At 44.6% G+C, this 21,226-nt stretch overlaps 1 protein-coding gene across 9 annotated transcripts in view; it reads left to right on the top strand.

Annotated features, from left to right (window-relative positions):
* The window catches only part of cnot6l (CCR4-NOT transcription complex, subunit 6-like), a 39,917-nt gene that overhangs the window by 1,443 nt on the left and 17,248 nt on the right, over window positions 1–21,226 (top strand). Inside the window, exons 1-7 of one of the 9 annotated variants that reach the window (XM_042340048.1) lie at window positions 435–458; window positions 9,944–10,065; window positions 10,539–10,725; window positions 17,085–17,170; window positions 17,772–17,861; window positions 18,816–18,884; window positions 19,810–19,967. In XM_042340048.1, coding sequence (XP_042195982.1) covers window positions 9,954–10,065; window positions 10,539–10,725; window positions 17,085–17,170; window positions 17,772–17,861; window positions 18,816–18,884; window positions 19,810–19,967 — 702 coding nt within the window. In that variant the 5' untranslated portion in view covers window positions 435–458; window positions 9,944–9,953. Of the gene's footprint in view, window positions 1–434; window positions 459–1,225; window positions 1,244–1,880; window positions 1,902–2,068; window positions 2,161–2,579; window positions 2,600–5,316; window positions 5,879–7,983; window positions 8,020–8,208; window positions 8,363–9,943; window positions 10,066–10,538; window positions 10,726–17,084; window positions 17,171–17,771; window positions 17,862–18,815; window positions 18,885–19,809; window positions 19,968–21,226 lie in introns of those variants that run through there. The other 8 variants (XM_042340041.1, XM_042340032.1, XM_042340015.1 and 5 more) reach the window with 8 other exon arrangements.

Here is a 21,226-nt window from a genome sequence, read left to right as displayed (position 1 = left end):
TATATATATATGGCAATATCATGGTGTGTGTATCACAGGGTGTATCTCACATGGTGGATATGACAGTGTGAGCGCTGGTGTATATATGACCCCAGGTTACAGTGGATGGCGGAGGGTTGGGGGTTATATGACCCCAGGTTACAGTGTATGGGGGGGGGGCTGAATTTGACCCCCGGTTACAGTGGGGTAGGGTGTATGTGACCACAGGTTACGGTGTATGGGGGGGGGGGGGTGTTACAGTGTATAGGGGGGGGGGGTGTTACAGTGTATGGGGGGGGGATGTTACAGTGTATGGGGGTGTTGCAGTGTATGGGGGGGGGGTATGTTACAGTGTATGGGGGGGGGTGTTGCAGTGTATGGGGGGTGTTACAGTGTTGGGGGTATGTTACAGTGTGGGGGTATGTTACAGTGTGTGGGGGTTACAGTGTGTGTGTGTGGGGGAGGGTTACAGTGTTGGGGTATGTTACACTGTGTGGGGGGGGGAGGGTTACAGTGTGTGTGTGTGGGGGTGTTACACTGTGTGGGGGGGGGGAGGGTTACAGTGTGTGTGTGTGTGGGGGGTTACACTGTGTGTGTGTGTGGGGGAGGGTTACAGTGTTGGGGTATGTTACACTGTGTGGGGGGGGGGAGGGTTACAGTGTGTGTGTGTGGGGGAGGGTTACAGTGTTGGGGTATGTTACACTGTGTGGGGGGGGAGGGTTACAGTGTGTGTGTGTGGGGGTGTTACACTGTGTGGGGGGGGGAGGGTTACAGTGTGTGTGTGTGGGGGGGGGTACACTGTGTGTGTGTGTGGGGGAGGGTTACAGTGTTGGGGTATGTTACACTGTGTGGGGGGGGGGGAGGGTTACAGTGTGTGTGTGTGTGGGGGTGTTACACTGTGTGGGGGGGGGAGGGTTACAGTGTGTGTGTGTGGGGGGGGTTACACTGTGTGTGTGTGTGTGGGGGAGGGTTACAGTGTTGGGGTATGTTACACTGTGTGGGGGGGGGAGGGGTACAGTGTGTGTGTGTGGGGTACAGTGTGAGGGGGGGTTACAGTGTGTGTGTGGGGTACAGTGTGTGTGGGGGGTACAGTGTGTGTGTGGGGTACAGTGTGTGTGTGGGGGATACAGTGTGTGGGGGTTACAGTGTGTGGGGGGGTTACAGTGTGTGTGTGGGGGGGGGGTTACAGTGTGTGTGTGGGGGGAATAGAGTGTGTGTGTGGGGGGTACAGTGTGTGTGTGGGGGGGGAGGGTTACACTGTGGGGTATGTTACAGTGTGTGGGGGTTACACTGTGGGGGGGGGGGTTACAGTGTGTGTGTGTGTGTGGGGGGGGGGTTACAGTGTGTGTGTGGGGGGGAGGGTTACACTGTGGGGTATGTTACAGTGTGTGGGGGTTACACTGTGGGGGGGGGGGGTTACAGTGTGTGTGTGTGTGTGGGGGGGGTTACAGTGTGTGTGTGGGGGGTACAGTGTGTGGGGGTTACACTGTGGGGGGGGGGTTACAGTGTGTGTGTGGGGGGAGGGTTACAGTGTGTGTGTGGGGGGAGGGTTACAGTGTGTGTGTGTGGGGGGGGTTACAGTGTGTGTGTGGGGGGGGAGGGTTACACTGTGGGGTATGTTACAGTGTGTGGGGGTTACACTGTGGGGGGGGGGGTTACAGTGTGTGTGTGTGTGTGGGGGGGGGTTACAGTGTGTGTGTGGGGGGGAGGGTTACACTGTGGGGTATGTTACAGTGTGTGGGGGTTACACTGTGGGGGGGGGGGGGTTACAGTGTGTGTGTGTGTGTGGGGGGGGGGGTTACAGTGTGTGTGTGGGGGGGAGGGTTACACTGTGGGGTATGTTACAGTGTGTGGGGTTACACTGTGGGGGGGGGGGGGTTACAGTGTGTGTGTGTGTGTGGGGGGGGGGGTTACACTGTGGGGTATGTTACAGTGTGTGTGTGGGGGGGGGGTTACAGTGTGTGTGGGGGGGGAGGGTTACACTGTGGGGGGGGGAGGGTTACACTGTGGGGTATGTTACAGTGTGTGTGGGGGGGGGGGGAGGGTTACACTGTGGGGGGGGGGGGGGGGGGGGGGTTACAGTGTGGGGGTTACACTGTGTGTGGGGGGGAGGAGGTGCCGCTGTGCTCGGGGCCTGTGCTCGGGGCCGCGGTGCTGTGAGGTGACAGCCCGCGGGTGAAGGTAAGACAGCGGCCGCTGAGCTCCGCACACGGGAGGGCAACAGCCGCCGCCTGGACACCGCCCACCGCTCAGCCACCACAGCTCCGGCCCTAACCGCCGCTCAGCCACCACAGCTCCGGCCCTGATGGGCCTCCTCCACCCCCGGCCCCGACCCCGGCACAGCGAGAGGGGGAGAGGGAGGCGGGGGGGGGGGGGGAGAGAGTGAGGGAGGGGGGGGGGGGAGAGAGTGAGGGAGAGAGTGAGGGGGGGGGGGGAGAGAGTGAGGGAGAGGGAGAGGGAGAGAGAGTGAGGGTGAGAGAGTGAGGGAGAGGGAGAGAGAGTGAGGGAGAGAGAGTGAGGGAGAGGGAGGGAGAGGGAGGGAGGGAGAGGGAGGGAGGGAGAGTGAGGGTGAGAGAGTGAGGGAGAGGGAGGGAGGGAGAGTGAGGGTGAGAGAGTGAAGGTGAGGGAGGGTGAGAGAGTGAGGGAGAGAGAGTGAGGGAGAGTGAGGGGAGAGAGAGAGGGAGGGAGAGGGAGGGAGAGGGAGGGAGGGAGAGTGAGGGTGAGAGAGTGAGGGAGAGGGAGGGAGGGAGAGTGAGGGTGAGAGAGTGAAGGTGAGAGAGGGAGGGAGAGAGAGTGAGGGTGAGAGAGTGAGGGAGAGAGAGTGAGGGAGAGGGAGGGAGAGAGAGTGAGGAGGGAGAGAGGGTGAGAGAGTGAGGGAGAGAGAGTGAGGGTGACAGAGTGAGGGTGACAGAGTGTGAGGGTGAGAGAGTGGGGGAGAGAGTGAGGGAGAGAGAGAGAGTGAGGGTGACAGAGTGAGGGAGAGAGAGTGAAGGTGAGAGTGTGAGGGAGAGTGAGAGTGAGGGAGGGAGAGTGAGGGAGAGAGAGAGTGAGGGAGAGAGAGTGAGGGAGGGAGAGTGAGGGTTAGAGAGTGAGGGAGAGAGTGAGGGTGAGAGAGTGAGGGTGTGAGATAGAGAGAGTGGGGGTGAGAAAGTGAGGGTGAGAGAGTGAGGGAGGGAGAGTGAGGGAGAGAGAGTGTGAGGGTGAGAGAGTGAAGGTAAGAGAGTGAGTGTGAGAGAGTGAAGGTAGGAGAGTGAGTGTGAGAGAGCGAAGGTAGGAGAGTGAAGCTGAGGGTGTGAGGGTGAGAGTGAGAGAGGGTGAGGGTGTGAGAGGGTGAAAGAGTGTGAGAGTGAGAGAAAGTGTGGGTAAGAGTGTGGGAGAAAAAAGCACGTCCCTACCTCTCCGACCCCCTCACTCCCCAATCCGCCACCCGGCGCCTCCACTCGCCCTGCACCGACCTCCTGCTCGTCCCTCACACCCTCCGCCCCACCATCGGAGGTCGCGCTTTCAGTCACTCCGCCCTAAAACTCTGGAACACTCTCCCTCAATCCCTCTGCCTTGCCCCCTCTCTCCCCTCTTTCAAGTCCTGCCTGAAAACAGAGAGACAGAGTGAAAGAGGGTGAGTTAGAGAGATGAGAGGGAGAGTGTGAGAAAGAGAGTGAAAAAGGAGAGACTGCACCTGTACAAGAGAGAGACTGAGAGTAAATGTGTGAGATTGAGGGCAAGTTCCTGGCAGATTGAGTGAGTGATAGACGGAGAGTGGGGGACTGTGCGTGTCTGAGAGAGAAAGAGAGAGTGTGTACCGCATGTGTATTTTAGAGAGACAGGGAGGGAGACTACTGTATTTGTGGGAGTTTTTGTCAGTATCTATGTTTTTTAAAAAAACTTTTAAGTCAAATAAAGTAAAATAATAATAATAATCCTTGCATTTGATATAGCGCTTTTCACGTCGGGAGGACGTCCCAAAGCGCTTCACAGAACACACTGTAAAGTGAATTGACTGTATATTTGTGGGCGAACGCGGCAGCCAATTGCGCACAGCAATGTCCCACAAACAGTCGTGGATTGAAAATGACCAATTTATTATTGTTTTTGGTTTTGGAGGGATTATTATTAGGCTCTGTGTGGAGTAAGGAAACTTGCCCAAGGTTTCGCCCTCTGCCTGGAATTGAACTTAGGTCTATCGCTTGCAAAGTGAGTGCTCTAACTACTGAGCTACAGGACTCTGAAAATAAAGTCAAATAAGTTTGATTTGCTAATTGCCTAAAACAGAAGGAATAGGGACGGAATAGTAAAATTGGGTTTAGAAGAGAAGTTAGTGTGGCCTGGGATGTATTGCTGGAGAAGATTGTGCAGATAAACTGGAGCAAGGATCAGGAGAGATTTGAGATTTAGGAAACCACCTTGAATATGATCTACTGTAGGCCAGTGCAGTCTTGGAAGGATGGAAGCAACGGGTATGTGAGACAGGAGTTGTGCTGCAAATAAGCTGGAGCTTTTGATGGGTACAGTCTGGGACAAATACGTATTGCCTCCAGGAATCTGTATTTGTATTTGCTTTATCCTGTGGAGTCCTGTAGCTCAGTGGTTAGAGCACTCGCTTTGCAAGCGAGAGACCTGAGTTCAATTCCAGGCAGAGGGCGAAACCTTGGGCAAGTTTCCTTACTCCACACAGAGCCTAATAATAATCCCTCCAAAACCAAAAACAATAATAAATTGGTCATTTTCTATCTACGACTGTTTGTGGGACATTGCTGTGCGCAATTGGCTGCCGCGTTCGCCCACAAATATACAGTCAATTCACTTTACAGTGTGTTCTGTGAAGCGCTTTGGGACGTCCTCCTGACGTGAAAAGCACTATATCAAATGCAAGGATTATTATTATTATTATTATCCTGAACTACCACTGGTTTTACTAGGAGCAGTGAATGACCATGAAGAATATCCAATTTTCCATGTTAATCATTGGTGTGAGTGATCGTGTTTCTAAATGGGAAAAGTCACACGTGCACAAGAGAGGGTATTACCGGTTCTTGGAAATATTGAACTGCAACCTTGTGAAATAGAAAACTTGCAGCCATTTGAGGTTAATTTCAATGTAATTGACTCTCCAAATGCCTTGATCACTTTTGAGAAATTAAGTTGATGAATGAATAAACCTATGCTTTGGAGAAATGTAGGAACAAAAGAAGGCCATTCAGTGCCTTTGAGCCTGTCCTGCTATTGATTAGATGTCTGCAAATGTTTTCATCTAAAACGCCTACCTTTCTCCATATCTCTTAACTCCCAACTCTGCAAATGTCTTTCTACCTTCCAAACATACCCATCAATTCTGCATCTCCGGTCTACTGTGACCATGAATTCATATTTTTATCATCTTTTGAGCGCTCTGAGGTGCCACCGCCATATAAATGCAAATTGTGTGAAGAATGTTTTCACACATATTTATAATGATTGGGTATGAAAACTAGAAATGTTAATCATCTGGATTCAGCTAAATCTCTAAAGGGATGTCTATTCATTGCTTTAGCATCAGGCAGAAATATGTTTTTAGGAGGGAGGAGGTACAAGTCAAAGGTCTGGGTAGGTAGACTGAAAGTAAACTTTGCCCTTAGGTGATTACGTAGCAATGTAATGCAATGTTGCTTTGGTGGCTTTCTATATTTGGCTTTGGCCTGATAACTAACTTGGCTCTAAGTCTGAAGCATTGATGGCCATGTTGTTGAACTGGTAGCATGGCAGTTTGAGCTCTACTTGTCTGATAAAAAGAAGAAGAAAGCATATTTGTCTTATGTAAAATAGATAACTTCACAGAGACACTTCAGAGAATCTTACTGCATCTGTGCAAGTTGATTTAAACAACTGTTTGCAATATTGTTTTTGGTGACAGAAGTTTCAAAAAGTGAGTGAACTGGTTTTATTATAATGATGATGTTAATTTTCATTGTCTCCCACACAAATGAAAATAAATCTTACTTGGACATATTTTGAATCGACCGCTGTTGATGTAATGCTCTAGTGGTGGAATGAGAATGTTTGGCAACGAGTGGAAGTGTGGCTTCTCAAACTATATTAGCACTGGTGACTAGTGTCTATGGGAAGGGAATGAAAACAAAACAGCAGCTGCTTTACTGGGTTTATTTGACTTGTGATTAGATTTTCATGCTGTAATTATCTGGTGCCAGTGCCATTTGGGATTTATCGGTGTTTCTGACTTTCAAAATAAAGTATGAATTATAATTTCCCTGGTGGATTTTAGGTCTCTCCTCAATTTGTCAATGCAAGTTATTATAAGTATATCTGTAGAAGGAATCTGAGACAGTTCTAAAAATATTGTGATGGTCAATTGTTGCTTTGGATTACATAAAGGAGTTAGGATTCTGGTATGAATATTCAGCAGAGAAATATGGTGGGACCAGTTCTGTTATGTTGCCAAATCATATTTAGTTTTGTACACAGAATACACAGTCTTACGCTTCACAATATGTTGTGTGAAGAGCTTTGAGAGTGTCATATATCAAATCAAGGATTATTATACCATTGCATAGAAATGTAAAATAATCCATTGTTGCTTCAATGTTAATACTAGACTGAATTAGTGCATTGATACTAATATTGTGCATAAAAAACTCAAGCTTAAGTCATTTAAACTATCCTTTCTACCCCACATACGTGTCATGACCCACTCTGCCTTCTCCCACCTCCACAACGTCGCCCGGCTCCGACACTATCTCACACCGCAGACCACCGAAACCCTCATACATCGAAACCTTCATTACATCGAGGCTCGACTATGCAAACTCACAGCTTGTCGGCCTCCCCAACTCCTCCCTCCATAGGCTGCAGATCACCCAGAACTCTACAGCCCGTGTCCTCTCCCGCACCGGGCTCCGTGACCCTATCACCCCCATCCTCGCCCAACTCCACTGACTTCCCATCACACAGAGAATACAGTTTTTGGTCCTCACCTTCAAAGCCCTCCACAGTCTTGCTCCCCCTACCTCTCTGACCTCCTAACCCCCTACCACCCTGTTCGCTCCCTCTGCTCAGCGGGCTCCGGCCTGCTTCACGTCTCACGCCTCGCTCGGCCCACTATCGGCGGACGGGCCTTCAGCCACTCTGCCCCCACTCTCTGGAACTCCATCCCACAGTCCCTCCGTCTCGCCCCCTCCCTCTCCACCTTCAAGATCCACCTCAAGACCCTCCTCTTCGACCGTGATTTCGATCTCCCTGCTTCCCCCCCACTGCCCTCCCCCACCCCGACCCCCGGCTCTGGTCCGAAACTCTGTCCAGCTTTAAAGTTCTGAATACTAATAATAGTGTTATGTACATTGTATTTCTCAAACAGAGAAAGAGTGTGTGACTGAAGGGCAAAACTCGTAGGTCAGTTCTATCAATCATCAATTAGCCATACTTTGAGGATTAACTGCAAAACTCAGATGTACCAATTCTAATTGGAAGATTAGAAATGAATTGCAATTGGATTACAGCAAAACAAAATACTGTTCTGGAAGAGAAGGATAATGTTGTATTTGCTATTTTCCACTTAACCAGAGTGGGTTATTTTGGTGTGTTTTGACTTGCTAATCATAGTGAGAAGGGTTTTGTTTGACAGGCATATTCGTTTGGCTGATTTGCATAGCAGCAATAGAAACCACAATTTGTGACATTACTTCTACAGTCCACTTATTTTAAGATGCCTCAGGTGTTGGATAAACAAAATAGGAGATTAACAACAACTACTTGCATTTATATAGGGCCCCTCGTGCAGGGTAGAGTCCCAGAGCGTTTAAAACATTAAAGCTCGGTCTGTTGTATTTATATTGAGAGATTGCTGCCAACGGCAAGCACTGCCAAGAAGATTGTTTTCAACTGTGCTTTTGACAGCAGCGCCTCAGCGCACTGCTGGAAACAGCCAATAAAAGCTCAGCTGCTGGTAGGTAGGCAAGGCGATTCAAGCACTCCTTCTTCCTGCCTCTGTTCGAGTAAGTGAAGTAGTTTAGAGCATGCTGGCCTCTAGACATTCCCTGGACATTTGCAAAGGTACCATGTTTGCTTGTCTGTAAATTAGGCTCACAGACACACACACTTCATTCTCATGTCGTCGGTAAATGTACTAATCACTGAGCTTTGTTCAGTGACCTTAAGTTAAGTACAATTATTTACGTGCCTTTTGTGAACCATGTCTGACCGTAACATTTCTAAACACGTATATCTACAGTGTAGGAATTTTTGATAAAAGATTTGTTTGACGTTCCAGATTACTCTTGTAGTCTGGTTTAAGAGGATATTATTGCAGGAGGGTGGGGGAGAGCTTTGTTCTACATATGGCTGTGCGCTGCCTGACTGGGGTGGAGAGGAAGAGATAGATGAGATCCTTGCCCTGGTACTGTAATTACATTTCTACAGTTTATGTCTATTTATCACACTGTAAATAGGATTGAAAAACAAGCCTATAATCCTGCAAATTTGAAATTTACACATCCTGCTTTTGCCTGAATTTGTAAAGGATCTAAGGGCCTGTTTGGATTGGTATGTGTATTTGTAAATTGTGTTATGGTAAACACCCCAAATCACGCAGGGTAGCATCCCAGAGTTTGATTTACGGTTGTGCATTAACCAGGGAACGGTTGAAAGTAAGCAAATTAATCTTTGTGCAATAGCAGAAAGAAAAATATTTGTTAAAATCATTGCAAATTTAGTTTAGTCTTTGTTGTATTTCCTTGGCACCTTCATAATTGCTTTTGTTTGTGGTTCAGATGAGGATGCACAAATGCCACCTTGAAACCAAATATAGATAGTTTTGTGTCCTTATTTTTCCCTATAAACTGTTTGTACAGCCTTAGTTTATCCTTGTATTTTTTTACTACTGCACCTAGTTTCTTTTGGCAGAACACTCGATTTTTAGCATCTTTAGCATTCCAAAACATTTTTGACATTTTTGAGAGCGGAATTCATAGATTTTCCATTTGGTTTTGCAATGTAACGTCTCTCTCATTTTCTCCATATTTTTCAAAAACAGTTTTTATGTGGGGATGATTTTTTTTTCTTATTTAAAATCGAGCAATATATTTTGAAAAAGCTCATAATACTCCAGTCAGGTTGGTAAAACAGTCAGACCTCTTGGGTCCCTCATTCTGTTTTGAGAAAACAGTATTCATAGTGTGTCTTTTTTTAATTACTTTTGTAGTTCCAGTGGGTGTGATTCAGAGCTGGATTGAAAGAGTAGGTCAGTTTCCCACCCCTGATAGCATGGACCATTGGATTATAATCAGTAAAATCTCTAGCCTGATGCTCTATCTCAGGGGTGGAGAGGGAGAAAGGTGTTGTATTGTTGGAGGTAGCATCCTTCAGATGAGACACTAAACTAGTGCTGTCTGCACTTTAGACGTGCATTTAAATGCAACAACACTGTTTGAAAACAGAATTAAGTTTCTCCTTGTGTGCTCACTAAGAATCCTGGCCAACAATCCTCCAGATAAAAGCTCATCACTGTTTTGCAGGACATTTGCTTACATCTCAAACATAGTCGCAGAAGTTGACAGTACTGTAATTAGTTTTAGACAGGAAAGTTCGCCTTGTTTAACGTTGTAAGACCATTTTGTCTTAATTAAAATTGTGCAGAATTGTGGAAAATTCTTAAATTTAGAATTTGGAAGCAAGTTCTTTTTAAGAACTGGAAAAACAGTTTCTAAATTAAGATTAAATTTAAGAATTTTCCACAATTTCATGGTAATCTTACATTTTGAAACAAAATAATCTTATCAGTTAGAATTTTATGCTTTTTGATGTGGATAAATAGTATAATTTGTTACTATGGTGTCTTTATTGCACTTTTTATTTGCATTGCACCACTTCTGTGATACTCTATGATCCTCATTGGATATGAAGAGCCCAAATGCAGTCTGTTGAGGTACTGTATTGAGGAAACTGATAACTAATGAAGATGGTATATTTTTTCCCCTAGGCTGATTGGGATGCCAAAGGAAAAATATGATCCACCAGATCCACGGATAATATATACAATCATGTCATCTGAAGACGCAGGGAATGTGAAGAAATCAAATTGGGTGGGATTAGAAATCTCCGGTGAGTGTCTCCCAAACCCTGTTTTATTTCCTTCTTTGAATAGTTTAGCATCAGTACTATGGATCCACACTATACCAGAAGCCAGATTTACCAATTCTTCTCACATAGAGCAAGTCCACAGTACACCCATGCAAAGAAAAGGTGCCTTCTGGGTTGTCAGTTTTCCCATGATGTCACTTCCTATTCATTGCACACTATGCGCAGGAAGCACCGCTGATGTCACTTTGCTCATGCGCAGGGAGTGACATCAGCAACAACCAGAAGCCCCAGAAAGCAGACGTTTTATTGCGCTTTGTTTTCACTCAGGATCTACGTTTATAGACCACATGAGTGAAGGGTGCTATATAAATGCAAGTTGTTGTTGGTGGTGGTTTTAGCCAGTAAATGCACATATTTCTTTCTTGTCTTGATAAGGTTACTGCCGCTTCATAATTTTGGGGGAAAGGATTATTAATTCTTTCCTTTCCATACAGGTAAAGTAAGGAGCTTGAGTACATCATTGTGGGAGTTAACACACTTGACGGCACTGCACCTTAATGATAATAACCTTACACGCATTCCAGCTGATATATCGAAGCTCCATAATCTGGTTTACTTGGATTTGTCATCTAATAAACTCCGCAGTTTGCCAGCAGAGCTCGGAAACATGGTGTCGCTCAGGTGAGTTGACTGTAGGTTTGATTTCTCTACTGCAGTAGTATGTTATCAGCTGTAAGAACAAGTTATCATGAGCCAATGTCTTGAATGGAAATAATAATAATAATAATCCTTGCATTTGATATTGCGCTTTTCACGTCGGGAGGACGTCTCAAAGCGCTTCACAGAATATACTGTAAAGTGAATTGATTGTATATTTGTGGGCAAACGCGGCAGCAATGTCCCACAAACAGTCGTAGATTGAAAATGACCAATTTATTATTGTTTTTGGTTTTGGAGGGATTATTATTGATGAATGAGAACAGCTCAAACCTTGAGGAGATCACCTTTATCAGACTTGAAACAACTGTTTAGCCGTTCATAGCCATGACATTTGAAATTCAAATAACGTTCATATATTTTCATGAATGATATTTTTGTTCTCGATAAAGAATATTTGCACAGCGGTACTCCCGTTAAAAGATAGTTCCACAAAGTTTGAACTGTTCTGATCATTTGCATGATCTATGCTTTAAGTTATTTGTGTCTTCAGATTTGGAAGATTGACTTAGTATACATTAGAATACATTAGAATATGCAACACAGAAACAGGCCATTCGACCCAACTGGTCTATGCCAGTGTTTATGCTCCACATGAGCCTCCTCCTGCCCTTCCTCAACTAAGCCTTCAAGCCTAACTTTCTATTCCTTTCTCCCTCATGTACCTATCTAGCTTTTCCTTAAATACATCTATGCTATTTGCCTCAACAACTTCTTGTGGTAGCATGTTCCACATTCCCACTACTCTCTGCGTGACAAAATTTCTTCTAACTTCTCTATTTGATCAATTTGTGACTATTTTATTTTGATGGCCCCTGGTTTTGGTCTCCCACACAAGTGGAAACATCTTCCCTATGTCTACTTTACAAAAATCTATTAAAAACTTTTTCAGGATGCTTCAACCCACTGTTTTGGATTTTCAGCAATTGTGTCAATTTTTAAATAGTCAGGCTGGGGAGGAGTTCTTGTATGTTTTCTGTTTCACAGGTTTATTCCTATGGTTCTTTACACATTGTTCTGCCTTTGGCTGGTAGATGAAGGTTGATCTGTCTTGGCTTCTTGTGGTTCTTTGTGAGATTGACAATGAGGCTCTCTGATCATTGATTCTCTCTTGTTAGCTTTTCCTTTTTGTTTTAGTTGCTCCTCAGAAGACATAAAAATAAAACAGAATCAAATCAGAAGTCCAAGGAAATGAATACGTGAAGTCTTTCTAGACAATGTATAATGGATTGAATCCTGAAGCTGCAAGACCCAAGGAAAAGAAACAACAACAAAATTACATTTGTAAAGCATCTTTCACGTCGGGAGGAAATCCCAAGGCGCTGAACAGGCAGGGATCAGGACCTGAGCGTGGGGGACAGTATTGGGATGAGGGAGGGCAGAGGGGGGTAAGGAGGGCAGCTGAAAGCATGGTCAAAAAGGAGGGTCTTGAGTTGTGCCTTGAAGGAGGCAAAGCAAAGGGATTGTGGGATGGAGTTCCAAAGAGTGGGGCCAGAGAGGCTGAAATCCTGACCGCCGATTGTAGAGCAGGTCGAATGGGAGACCTGGAGTAGGCCAGAGCCTGCTGAGCAGAGAGAGTGGACAGGTTGATAGGGAGTCAGCAGGTCAGAGATGTAGGAGGGGGCAAGGCCGTGGAGGGCCTTCAAAGTGAGGACGAGGATTTTGAATTTGATCCTCTGAGGGATGTGGAGCCGGTCAAGGATGGGTGTGATGGGGTCACGGAGCTTGGTGTGGGAGAGGACATGAGCTGCAGAGTTCCGGATGATCTGCAGCTTGTGGAGGGAAGAGTTGGGGAGGTCGACAAGGAGGGAGTTTCCATAGTCGAGCCTTGAGTTGACGAATGCGTGGGTGAGGGTTTCGGCAGCCAGAAGGGTGAGGCAGTGGCGGAGTCGGGCAATGTTGCAGAAGTGGGGGAAGGCAGAGTTTGTCATGGCACGGATTTGGGGGAGAAAAGACAGTTGAGGGTCGAACAAGACACCCTAACTTGCTTGGTGAGGTGGAGTGTGCAACCGTGGATGCTGATGCTGCCAGTGCCTGAGGTGCTGAGGCGCTGGTGCGAGTCAATCAGGAGGGTCTCGGTCCTGCAAACATTCAGCTGCAGAACGTTGGCTCTCATCCAGGACTTCATGTCAGACAGACAGTGTCAGGATGTCAGCTGTCCCGGAATCGATGGTGGAGGCAGAAAGATAGAGTTGGGTGTCATCCGCATACATGTGGAAGTTGACCCCATGTCTGCGAATGATGTCACTAAGGGGGAGCATGTACAGTTTGAAGAGGAGGGGATCGAGGACAGAGCACTGAGGAACACCACACAAGACTGTGTGGGGGCTGGAAGAGGAACCGTTGGTAGAGACAAATTGGAGGCGGTGTGAGAGATTAAACCTGAACCATTCAAGGACAGAAACTTGAAGGTTGAGGTGAGAGGAGGATGGAGTGATCCACGGTATCGAAGGTAGTGTAGAGGACGGGGAGGCAGAGGGAGCCCTGCTCACAGATGGAAAAAATATTGTTTGTACCCTTGACCAGAGCAGTTTCCATGCTGTGAGCAGCACAGAAAGCTGATTGGAAGGAACTAAAGCCTGGAGTCGTAGGAGAGGAATGAGCAAAGCTGGGAAGCAATGACTCTTTAAAGGACCTTTGAAACAAAAGGGAGGTTGGAGATGGGCCGTGAGTTAGAAGGCAGGGATGGGTCCAGGGAAGGTTTTTTCAGGATTGGGGTGATTGCAGCTGTTTTTAGGGGGATGGGAACGGTGCCAGATGAAAGGGAGAGATTGATGGTGTCGGAGAGTAGAGGGGCGAGGAGGTGGAGCTGGGGAGGGGTGGGGATGGGGTCAAGGGAGCAGGTGGTGTGTTTCATGCTGGATAAGGTGAGAGAGGAGTGGGAGACAGGTTCGAAAATGTGGAGGGCGGGATGGGTAGGGGATGGAGTGTGGTGGGGAGATGTGGAGGGAGTGGCAGTTGGGAGGACAGTGACAGCTGAATGGATCCCCTCGATTTTGGACTCAAAGAAATCCAGCATCTCCTCGCAGTCAGAGCTTGAGGGGAGAATGAGCCAGGCGCGGGAGGGAGGATGGAGGAGCCGCTTAGTGATGGAAAATAGGCACCTGGGGTTGTCCTTCACCTCCAAGATTACCTTGGAGTAGTAGGATAATTTGGCAGAGGCGAGGGCAGAGCGGTACGCTTTAATGTAGTCCAGCCAGATCTGCCGGTGGACTGTTAGGTCAAGCTTGAGCCAGGTGCGTTCGGTGGCCCGCACCTGACCCTTGAGGGAGCGGAGATGGCTGGTGTATCAGGGTGAGGTTCGTGAGTAGGGGGCGGTTCGGGAGGTGCGGGGGGCAAGGGCAGCAAGAATGGTGGAGAGGGAGTTGTGGAGGAGAGTGAGCGAGGAGGATAAATCAGTGTGGGAGGTAGGCCAGAGGGGGAGGAGTTCGGATGACTCCAGGGCAGCGGAGAGGGATTGCGGGGAGATTTTTTTCTTCAGGGGCGGTAGGAAATGGAGATGGATTTGGTGTCGGTGGGGAGAGGGATTGAGGAGTTCAAGGAGATGAAATGGTGATCGGAGATGGTTTTGTCTGTGATTGTGAGGTCCGAGACACTGAAGCCCCGGTTAATCACCAGGTCGAGTGGGTGGCCATGAACATGGGTGGCAGAGTGGATGTGGAGGGAGAGGTTGTGAGAGGAAAGGAGAGAGGAGAAGTCTGAGGAGATAGAGCAGGAGGGAGTGAAGTGTAGGTTGAAGTCGCCGAGGATGAGGAGGCGTTCAGAACAGAGGCAGAGGGTATCTAGGAGGGTGAAGACATCAGAGATGAAGGTAGGGAGGTTTTGGGGGGCGGTAAATAAGGAGAATTTTGAGGGAAAGATTTGAGGGATGATAGAGGGTAAAGTGCTCGCAAGAGGGGAATGAGTCAGAGAAGTAAGGGGATAGAGCAAGCGAGATCCTGGAGATGAGGGACACACCACCGCCACGGCAACCCCCGACAAAACCCTCTTAAGTAAACCAATAACTACTAAGTATTATTTTATAACAGAAAGTATAATGACTATAATGTTTTATTTTAAAATGGACCAAATTCAGTTCTGATCCGGTATCCAAAAAAGGGGAAGCAACAGAAAGGAGTGCACTGCCTGGTGGTGTAAGGTAGCTACTCACAGTTGTCTTTAGGGAGGAAATTAAGTTGGTCACATAGTGATTTTTAAAAATTATCCAATGTGATCTTTTGCATCTATTTTAAGTAGTAAAATACTCATCCCCTACACACTGTAATTTGTTTTAAAAGATTTTAAATCGAAAGTACTCCCCCTCTTTTCTCTTGAACCTACACCTCTTGTGCAGTTTTGTTTTAACAAATGCATGACTGCATAAACACTAAGTGCTCCAGACCCACTGAGATGAATGAACACAGCAACTGGGAATGAAGTTGGTGATATAAATATATATTAGAGTTCCTGACACACCAAACACTGGAAACAAATTTTAACGAACTACAAGATAGTAGAAACATTTCCCACTACAACAAAGAGTGACAACGGAGGTAAATTCCAAATCATAGACCTTCATAAAACAAGCACAGTTCTCAAGGAATCTGAACTGTTATGAAATTGACAAGACCGTAAAGAAAAACTACTAAGCACAGCTGAAACTAGTTCACCAACCAAATAGAACAGCTGCACGTTGAGAAACTGAATATCTGAATCCATAAACCTGATGAGGAACTGAGATAGTGGATTGCAACATCTTGAAAAGTTTGATCTTCCAATAACTGTGACAACAGAGAACTCTTGATACCATGGTGCTATGTGTGCTCAGAACCTGTGTGCATGTGCGTGTGTTTGTGTGCACATATGTTTGCACATGTAATATTATTAACTAACCAGTATTTCTGCTGCATTTAAAAGAGTTTTCTAGATGGTATTACATGTTCAATTCATGTATGTGCATAATATGTATATATTTGCACAATTCAGTAAAATGTACTATTACTAGCAATTTGTGATTAAGGAATAAATAAAATAGTTTTGGTCGAGTTAAGTTTTGTAACAGTTGTGCAACTCTGAGCTTTTGGTGAAGCAGCTTTGATGAGCAACTTTGCAAATCTTGAGAACTACTGTTTTCTGATATTTGCCCTTTTAATGCACATGGCTTAAACAAGAGAGGAGATTTCATACATTTCTTGTGTAAGATATCATTCATTTCAAATGTTGGAAGTAAGATTTTAAACTGAGCTTTCTGGATGTTCAATCTTCTGGAACGCCCTTCTCCAATTCCTCTGCCTTATAATAATAATAACAATCCTTGCATTTGATATAGTGCTTTTCACATCTTCTAGACATCTCAAAGAGCTTCACAGAATATGCTGTAAAGTGAATTGACCGTATATTTGTGGGCGAAACGCGGCAGCCAATTGCGCACAGCAGTGTCCCACAAACAGTCATGGATTGAAAATGACCAATTTATTATTGTTTTGTTTTTTTGGAGGGATTATTATTAGGTGTGTGGAGTAAGGAAACTTGCCCAAGGTTTCGCCCTGCCTGGAATTGAATCCAGGTGTGTCGCTTGCAAGGCGAGTGCTCTAACCACTGAGCTACAGGACTCCACCTCTTTACCCATTCACCTCTTTACCCATTTTAAGATTGGACCAGAAAATTTTCCTCTTCAGCTCTATCTACGATCACCTCAAGTTTTTCTCTCAGTTTTGCCGTCAAACGACACCATTGTTCAGCTCTCCGAGACGCTACCCCTCATGAAGGGTACTATATAAATGCAGTTGCTGCGTCGTTGCTATTTTAAATTTCTTGAGGAACCGATCCTGTTTAGTGATGACTGTAGGAGAATGATAATCTGAGAAAAAGATTCACATACTTTGAGGTAAAACTCTCAAGTGCCAGAGATGAGGCTTATTGTTCTATCCCATGACCCTGGTCGTCTCTTTATTTGCTTCCTATGTTATGTTAGAATTTAAATTTTAAAGTTCTTTTGCATTGTTACCAGCAATGTGTATACAGTATATACAGTAAAGGCAAAACCTTGGGCAAGTTTCGTTACTCCTCACGCCTGATAATAATCCCTCTAAAACAAAACAATAATAAATTGGTCACTTCAATCCACGACTGTTTGTGGGACACTGCTCTGCGCAATTGGCTGCCGTGTTTGGCCCACAAATATACAGTCAATTCACTTAACAGTCTATTCTGTGAAGCGTTTTGAGACATCTCGAAGATGTGATGAGGCGCTATATCAATTGCAAGGATTATTATTATTGTATTTCGAAGTAACAAATTACGTAGCTGAAGAAAGTTTTTACATGAAGTATTTTTTCTTCCAGGGAATTACTTTTAAATAACAATCTCTTACGGGTTTTGCCTTATGAACTCGGACGATTGTTCCAGCTGCAGACCCTGGGTTTAAAAGGTCAGATAACAAGTATGACTTTATATGTATTGAATATCCAATGCACTTGCGATTTATAGCTCTAATAAGTTTAGACGTGACTTTATTCCAAGACTTTGTTTGTGCCTTTGGTTGTCTTCCCACCACCACCCACCTTGCTCTTACCAACTATTAATATAATATTTTCTCAACATTTAAGACTTGCCAGTTTAATCACATTTGGATTTTTAACTACTCTATAATGTTATTTTCTTGGTTTGTGAACTGAAGCTAAACTTTCCAGGCCCTGTGGAGACTATCCCTCTGCCCTCTCTCACCCCAATCCTGTCCCCCGCACTCTGATCCTGATCCCCGACTGTTCAGCGCCTTGGGACATCCTCCCGATGTGAAAGGCACTTTACAAATGTAATTTTGTTGTTGTATTATAGGAATAGGAAAAGGATTTTGAGCTTCTCGTGCTAGATTGGCCACTTTATTACATCATAGCAAATTGTTTATTTCCATTTGCCTGCCTTTTCTCCCTTTTCAAATATTTACATCTGTTGTCAATACCTCAGAATCTGTGTTCTTAACTGGACTATGCACAGATTTGTAATGCTTATTTTTCCTGGTTTGGTGTTAGGCAATCCTTTGTCACAGGATATTCTAAACCTCTACCAAGAGCCAGATGGAACACGAAAGCTACTGAACTACATGCTTGACAATTTAGCAGGTATTTTTTCACTGGTCTTATCCTGATTGTGTTTCAATGTGGATATAGCCACCCTCCCTGGCTATATGTAAGATATTTTGAAATAACTTTCATAATGTTTCAGCGATTAAAATTTTTTTACGATTGACAGAATCTATATTTTGTGAAATTGGAAATTCTAGTTTCATCCGTTTACTTGCTTTTCACAATGATAATGTTTTACTTATGAATAAATAATATGCTAGATCTTTATTTCTGAGAAGGTTATATTTTGGGTGGCACAGCACATTAAATCACTAATAAATTGAACCACATTGAATGTTTTTTATTGCTTTGCCTCGTGGGTCACCATACTGTTGACTTCTCTATCTCAACCATGTCACTGGAGGAAACACCAAAAGGAGGATAGGTGCTTCTTCACAGGGATGGAGAGCAAGAAAATCAGTGATGGGAAGTCATGTGTCAGCCTGGTTCAGTTGATGGCACTCTCTCCGAGTCAGAAGGTTCTGGGTTCAAGTCCCACATTGGGACTTTGAACTCCATATTGTTTAGGCTGACACTCCATTGTCGTTCTGGGGGGGTGTTGCATTGTTGAAGTGCCATCTTTTGGATGAGGTCCTGTTTGCCTATTCAGGTGGAAGCTAAAAATCCCATGGCACGATTCGAAAAGAGAAAGAAGATTCTTCCAGTGTCTTGGCCAACAAACCCCTAAATAAAATGAGTAATTCACTTCACGTCTGTTTGTGGCACTTTGCTGTACGCATATTGGTTTGCCTACAAAAGACAGTCACTCCACTTTATAGTAAATCCTGTGAAATATGTTATATCAAATGCAAAGTTTATTATTTTTGAAAGGTTGCTGCCCTTTTGACCATATATGTATGGAGGGTTAGGGAGCCCAAGCAAAGGAGGGAATAATTTAAGGTTATTCTTTGGGAGGGCAACAAACACATCTTTGCTTGTTTTTTTTATAAGTTCATCCAGAGCAGCTTCCTCAGAGGCCGTGGGTCACACTAAAGGAAAGAGATCAAGTGCTACCAACAGGTATATTTATAAACTACGGGCAGTAATCTTAGATGAGAATCTCTGCTTATCTGTAAATTTGTTGTTCATTACAGTGAAAGAATTATGCTTTGCTTTAAATCAGTTATTACACACGGAATACTTCATAATCCAATTGCCTACGCAAAGATATAGATGCACTGAATTAAATGGGTGAATGTTTTTTTTGATTTCTATGATTATCTTAGATGAATTGTAAGAGTAATCAAATGTAAAAGATGTTTGTTTGACATTCAAAAATATTTTTGTTAACTGTTCATGTTACTAGCACAAAGCACTGGTATGTTTCACAGTACTTTTCCAACTAGGCATGCCCTTCAACCTTTGTATTCTAGGGGCTAGAACATGTCTAATCTGCTTAGTCTGATTGAGAAAGCAGTCCATCTGGTCAACCATTGACAATTACTACAAGTCTGATTGCCTTTTGTAATCATGTCTCCTTGATTTCCATTCAATTCATGGAAACCCCACTTCCCTGTCCCTACTGGAGAACTTTCTGTTATGCTTTTTTCCATAGCTGCAATTTTGTCTTCAACTCCTTATTCATCTATGGCATATCAATGTTAGGTAATTTTTCCTTATTTCTTAATGGAATATATTTTTCCTGCACCTTTTCTGTCTCATGTTTAAAAAATTTCCATTGTTGCTCAACATCTTTGATTGCCATTTTTTCCCCTCCAGTTCATTCCTTATACCATTATAATTATTTTTTCTCAATCCATTTAAATTGCTTGAAAATATTATTTTGGATGTATAATTTTTGCCCCTGTGCTGTATGTGGCGGAATGTGACAAGATGACATATGTGCATTGTTTTGTGAAATTTTTGTGATCAAAGATTGTTTTCATATTGTTTTTGTTATCCCAATATTTTGGGTAACCTACTGATTTATGGATTTGCTTTACAGCACTGTTCACTGTCATGTGTTATAATGTTCTATGTGACAAGTATGCCACAAGGCAGCTATACGGCTACTGCCCATCCTGGGCTTTGAACTGGGAATACAGGAAAAAGGGAATTATGGAAGAGATTATAAACTGTGATGCAGACATCATAAGCCTTCAGGTAAGGCAAGGCGGATGTAAATCTAAACCACTGTGTCATGGTTGCAGTGAGGGAATGGTGAATATGGATTTAACCAAGCTGGTTTCATGAGGTCAGATGTTTCGCTCATGTGAAAAAGCTTTGAAAATTTAATTTCATAATCTCCACAACCAAACTAATGGTGGCAGGACAGCAGGAAAGGTCCAGTGTAAAGCCCCCTAATATTTGGTTGATGGCAGCAGTTGTGTAAATGAACTTTTAATGGTGTTGCACACATGTGTTGTGTCTTACTTCATCAAACCACAAATGTTCTCCCTCCTTCACAAATGTGGAGGCACAGAAAAACAGCACGGGTTTACAATGGGGTCAGTACCTCCACTTCAATGCTGTAGTCCATGCTGCGAGATCCCAAATATGAAAGGGACATTGTTTTGCATGACAGGCAGTGGTAACATCCTGGAAACAACTGTGCAAGCCATGTGTGAATTCACATTTGCAGTTTCTAAGTCATGAACATTTACCTTTTTTTGTGGTCACAGAGCTTCCCTGATCTCCCCTTGATTTAGCAATGGACATTGCTACTGTATCGAGGAGATTGATTAGTTTAGAACAGAAAAATATGGGAATCACTGAATCTGGTGGGAGCCTTTGACAATGCACCAGGTGGGAGCTTTTTATCTTGCTTTGCTGGGTCCTATTGCTTCAGCAGCAGGATAATGTTCCTGGTAAAACAATCTCCGCAGGCAATGTGGCTTTCTTTCTATAACAGGGTAGTCTTGTTTATGAAACAGCTTGACATTGAATTGAAGAGACAATAGGCATATTAGATGAGCTCAAAGGCCTTTTTCGTTTGTACCTCTCTTGACATCCTTTGTGATCTTGTTGCTGTCATAGGTAAGGTTGCTTTTGATGGCAAGCTTTAAGTGTAAGGGTCGGCTGGAACCTGTTGCTGGGACGGGTGTAGTGAACCTACAGTATGTTGCTGATTATTTCTGGACAAACCACGGTTATGTATTCAGCTATTCAGCTCTGCATATTGGTCTCTATGTCTTCAGAAGATGTTTGTTTATTGAATGAGCAATGTGAATGTTTAATTAAACATTATATTTTATTATCTGGAAAAAAGGGCATTATAAAAATGTTTAATATGTGTCTTCCTTTTGTATGACTTCCTCTTCCTTGAATCCAGAATATATGGGGGGGTGGGTGTTTGGGGTGAGGGTGCGGTTGGACATGAAATAAGGATTTGTATACTTTTGCATAGTTCATTCAGGGAACTA

Source organism: Callorhinchus milii, unplaced genomic scaffold (assembly GCF_018977255.1).
Source record: "Callorhinchus milii isolate IMCB2004 unplaced genomic scaffold, IMCB_Cmil_1.0 Scaffold1, whole genome shotgun sequence".
Taxonomy (NCBI): Eukaryota; Metazoa; Chordata; class Chondrichthyes; order Chimaeriformes; family Callorhinchidae; genus Callorhinchus; species Callorhinchus milii.
This window is presented reverse-complemented; position numbering and strand designations above follow the sequence as displayed.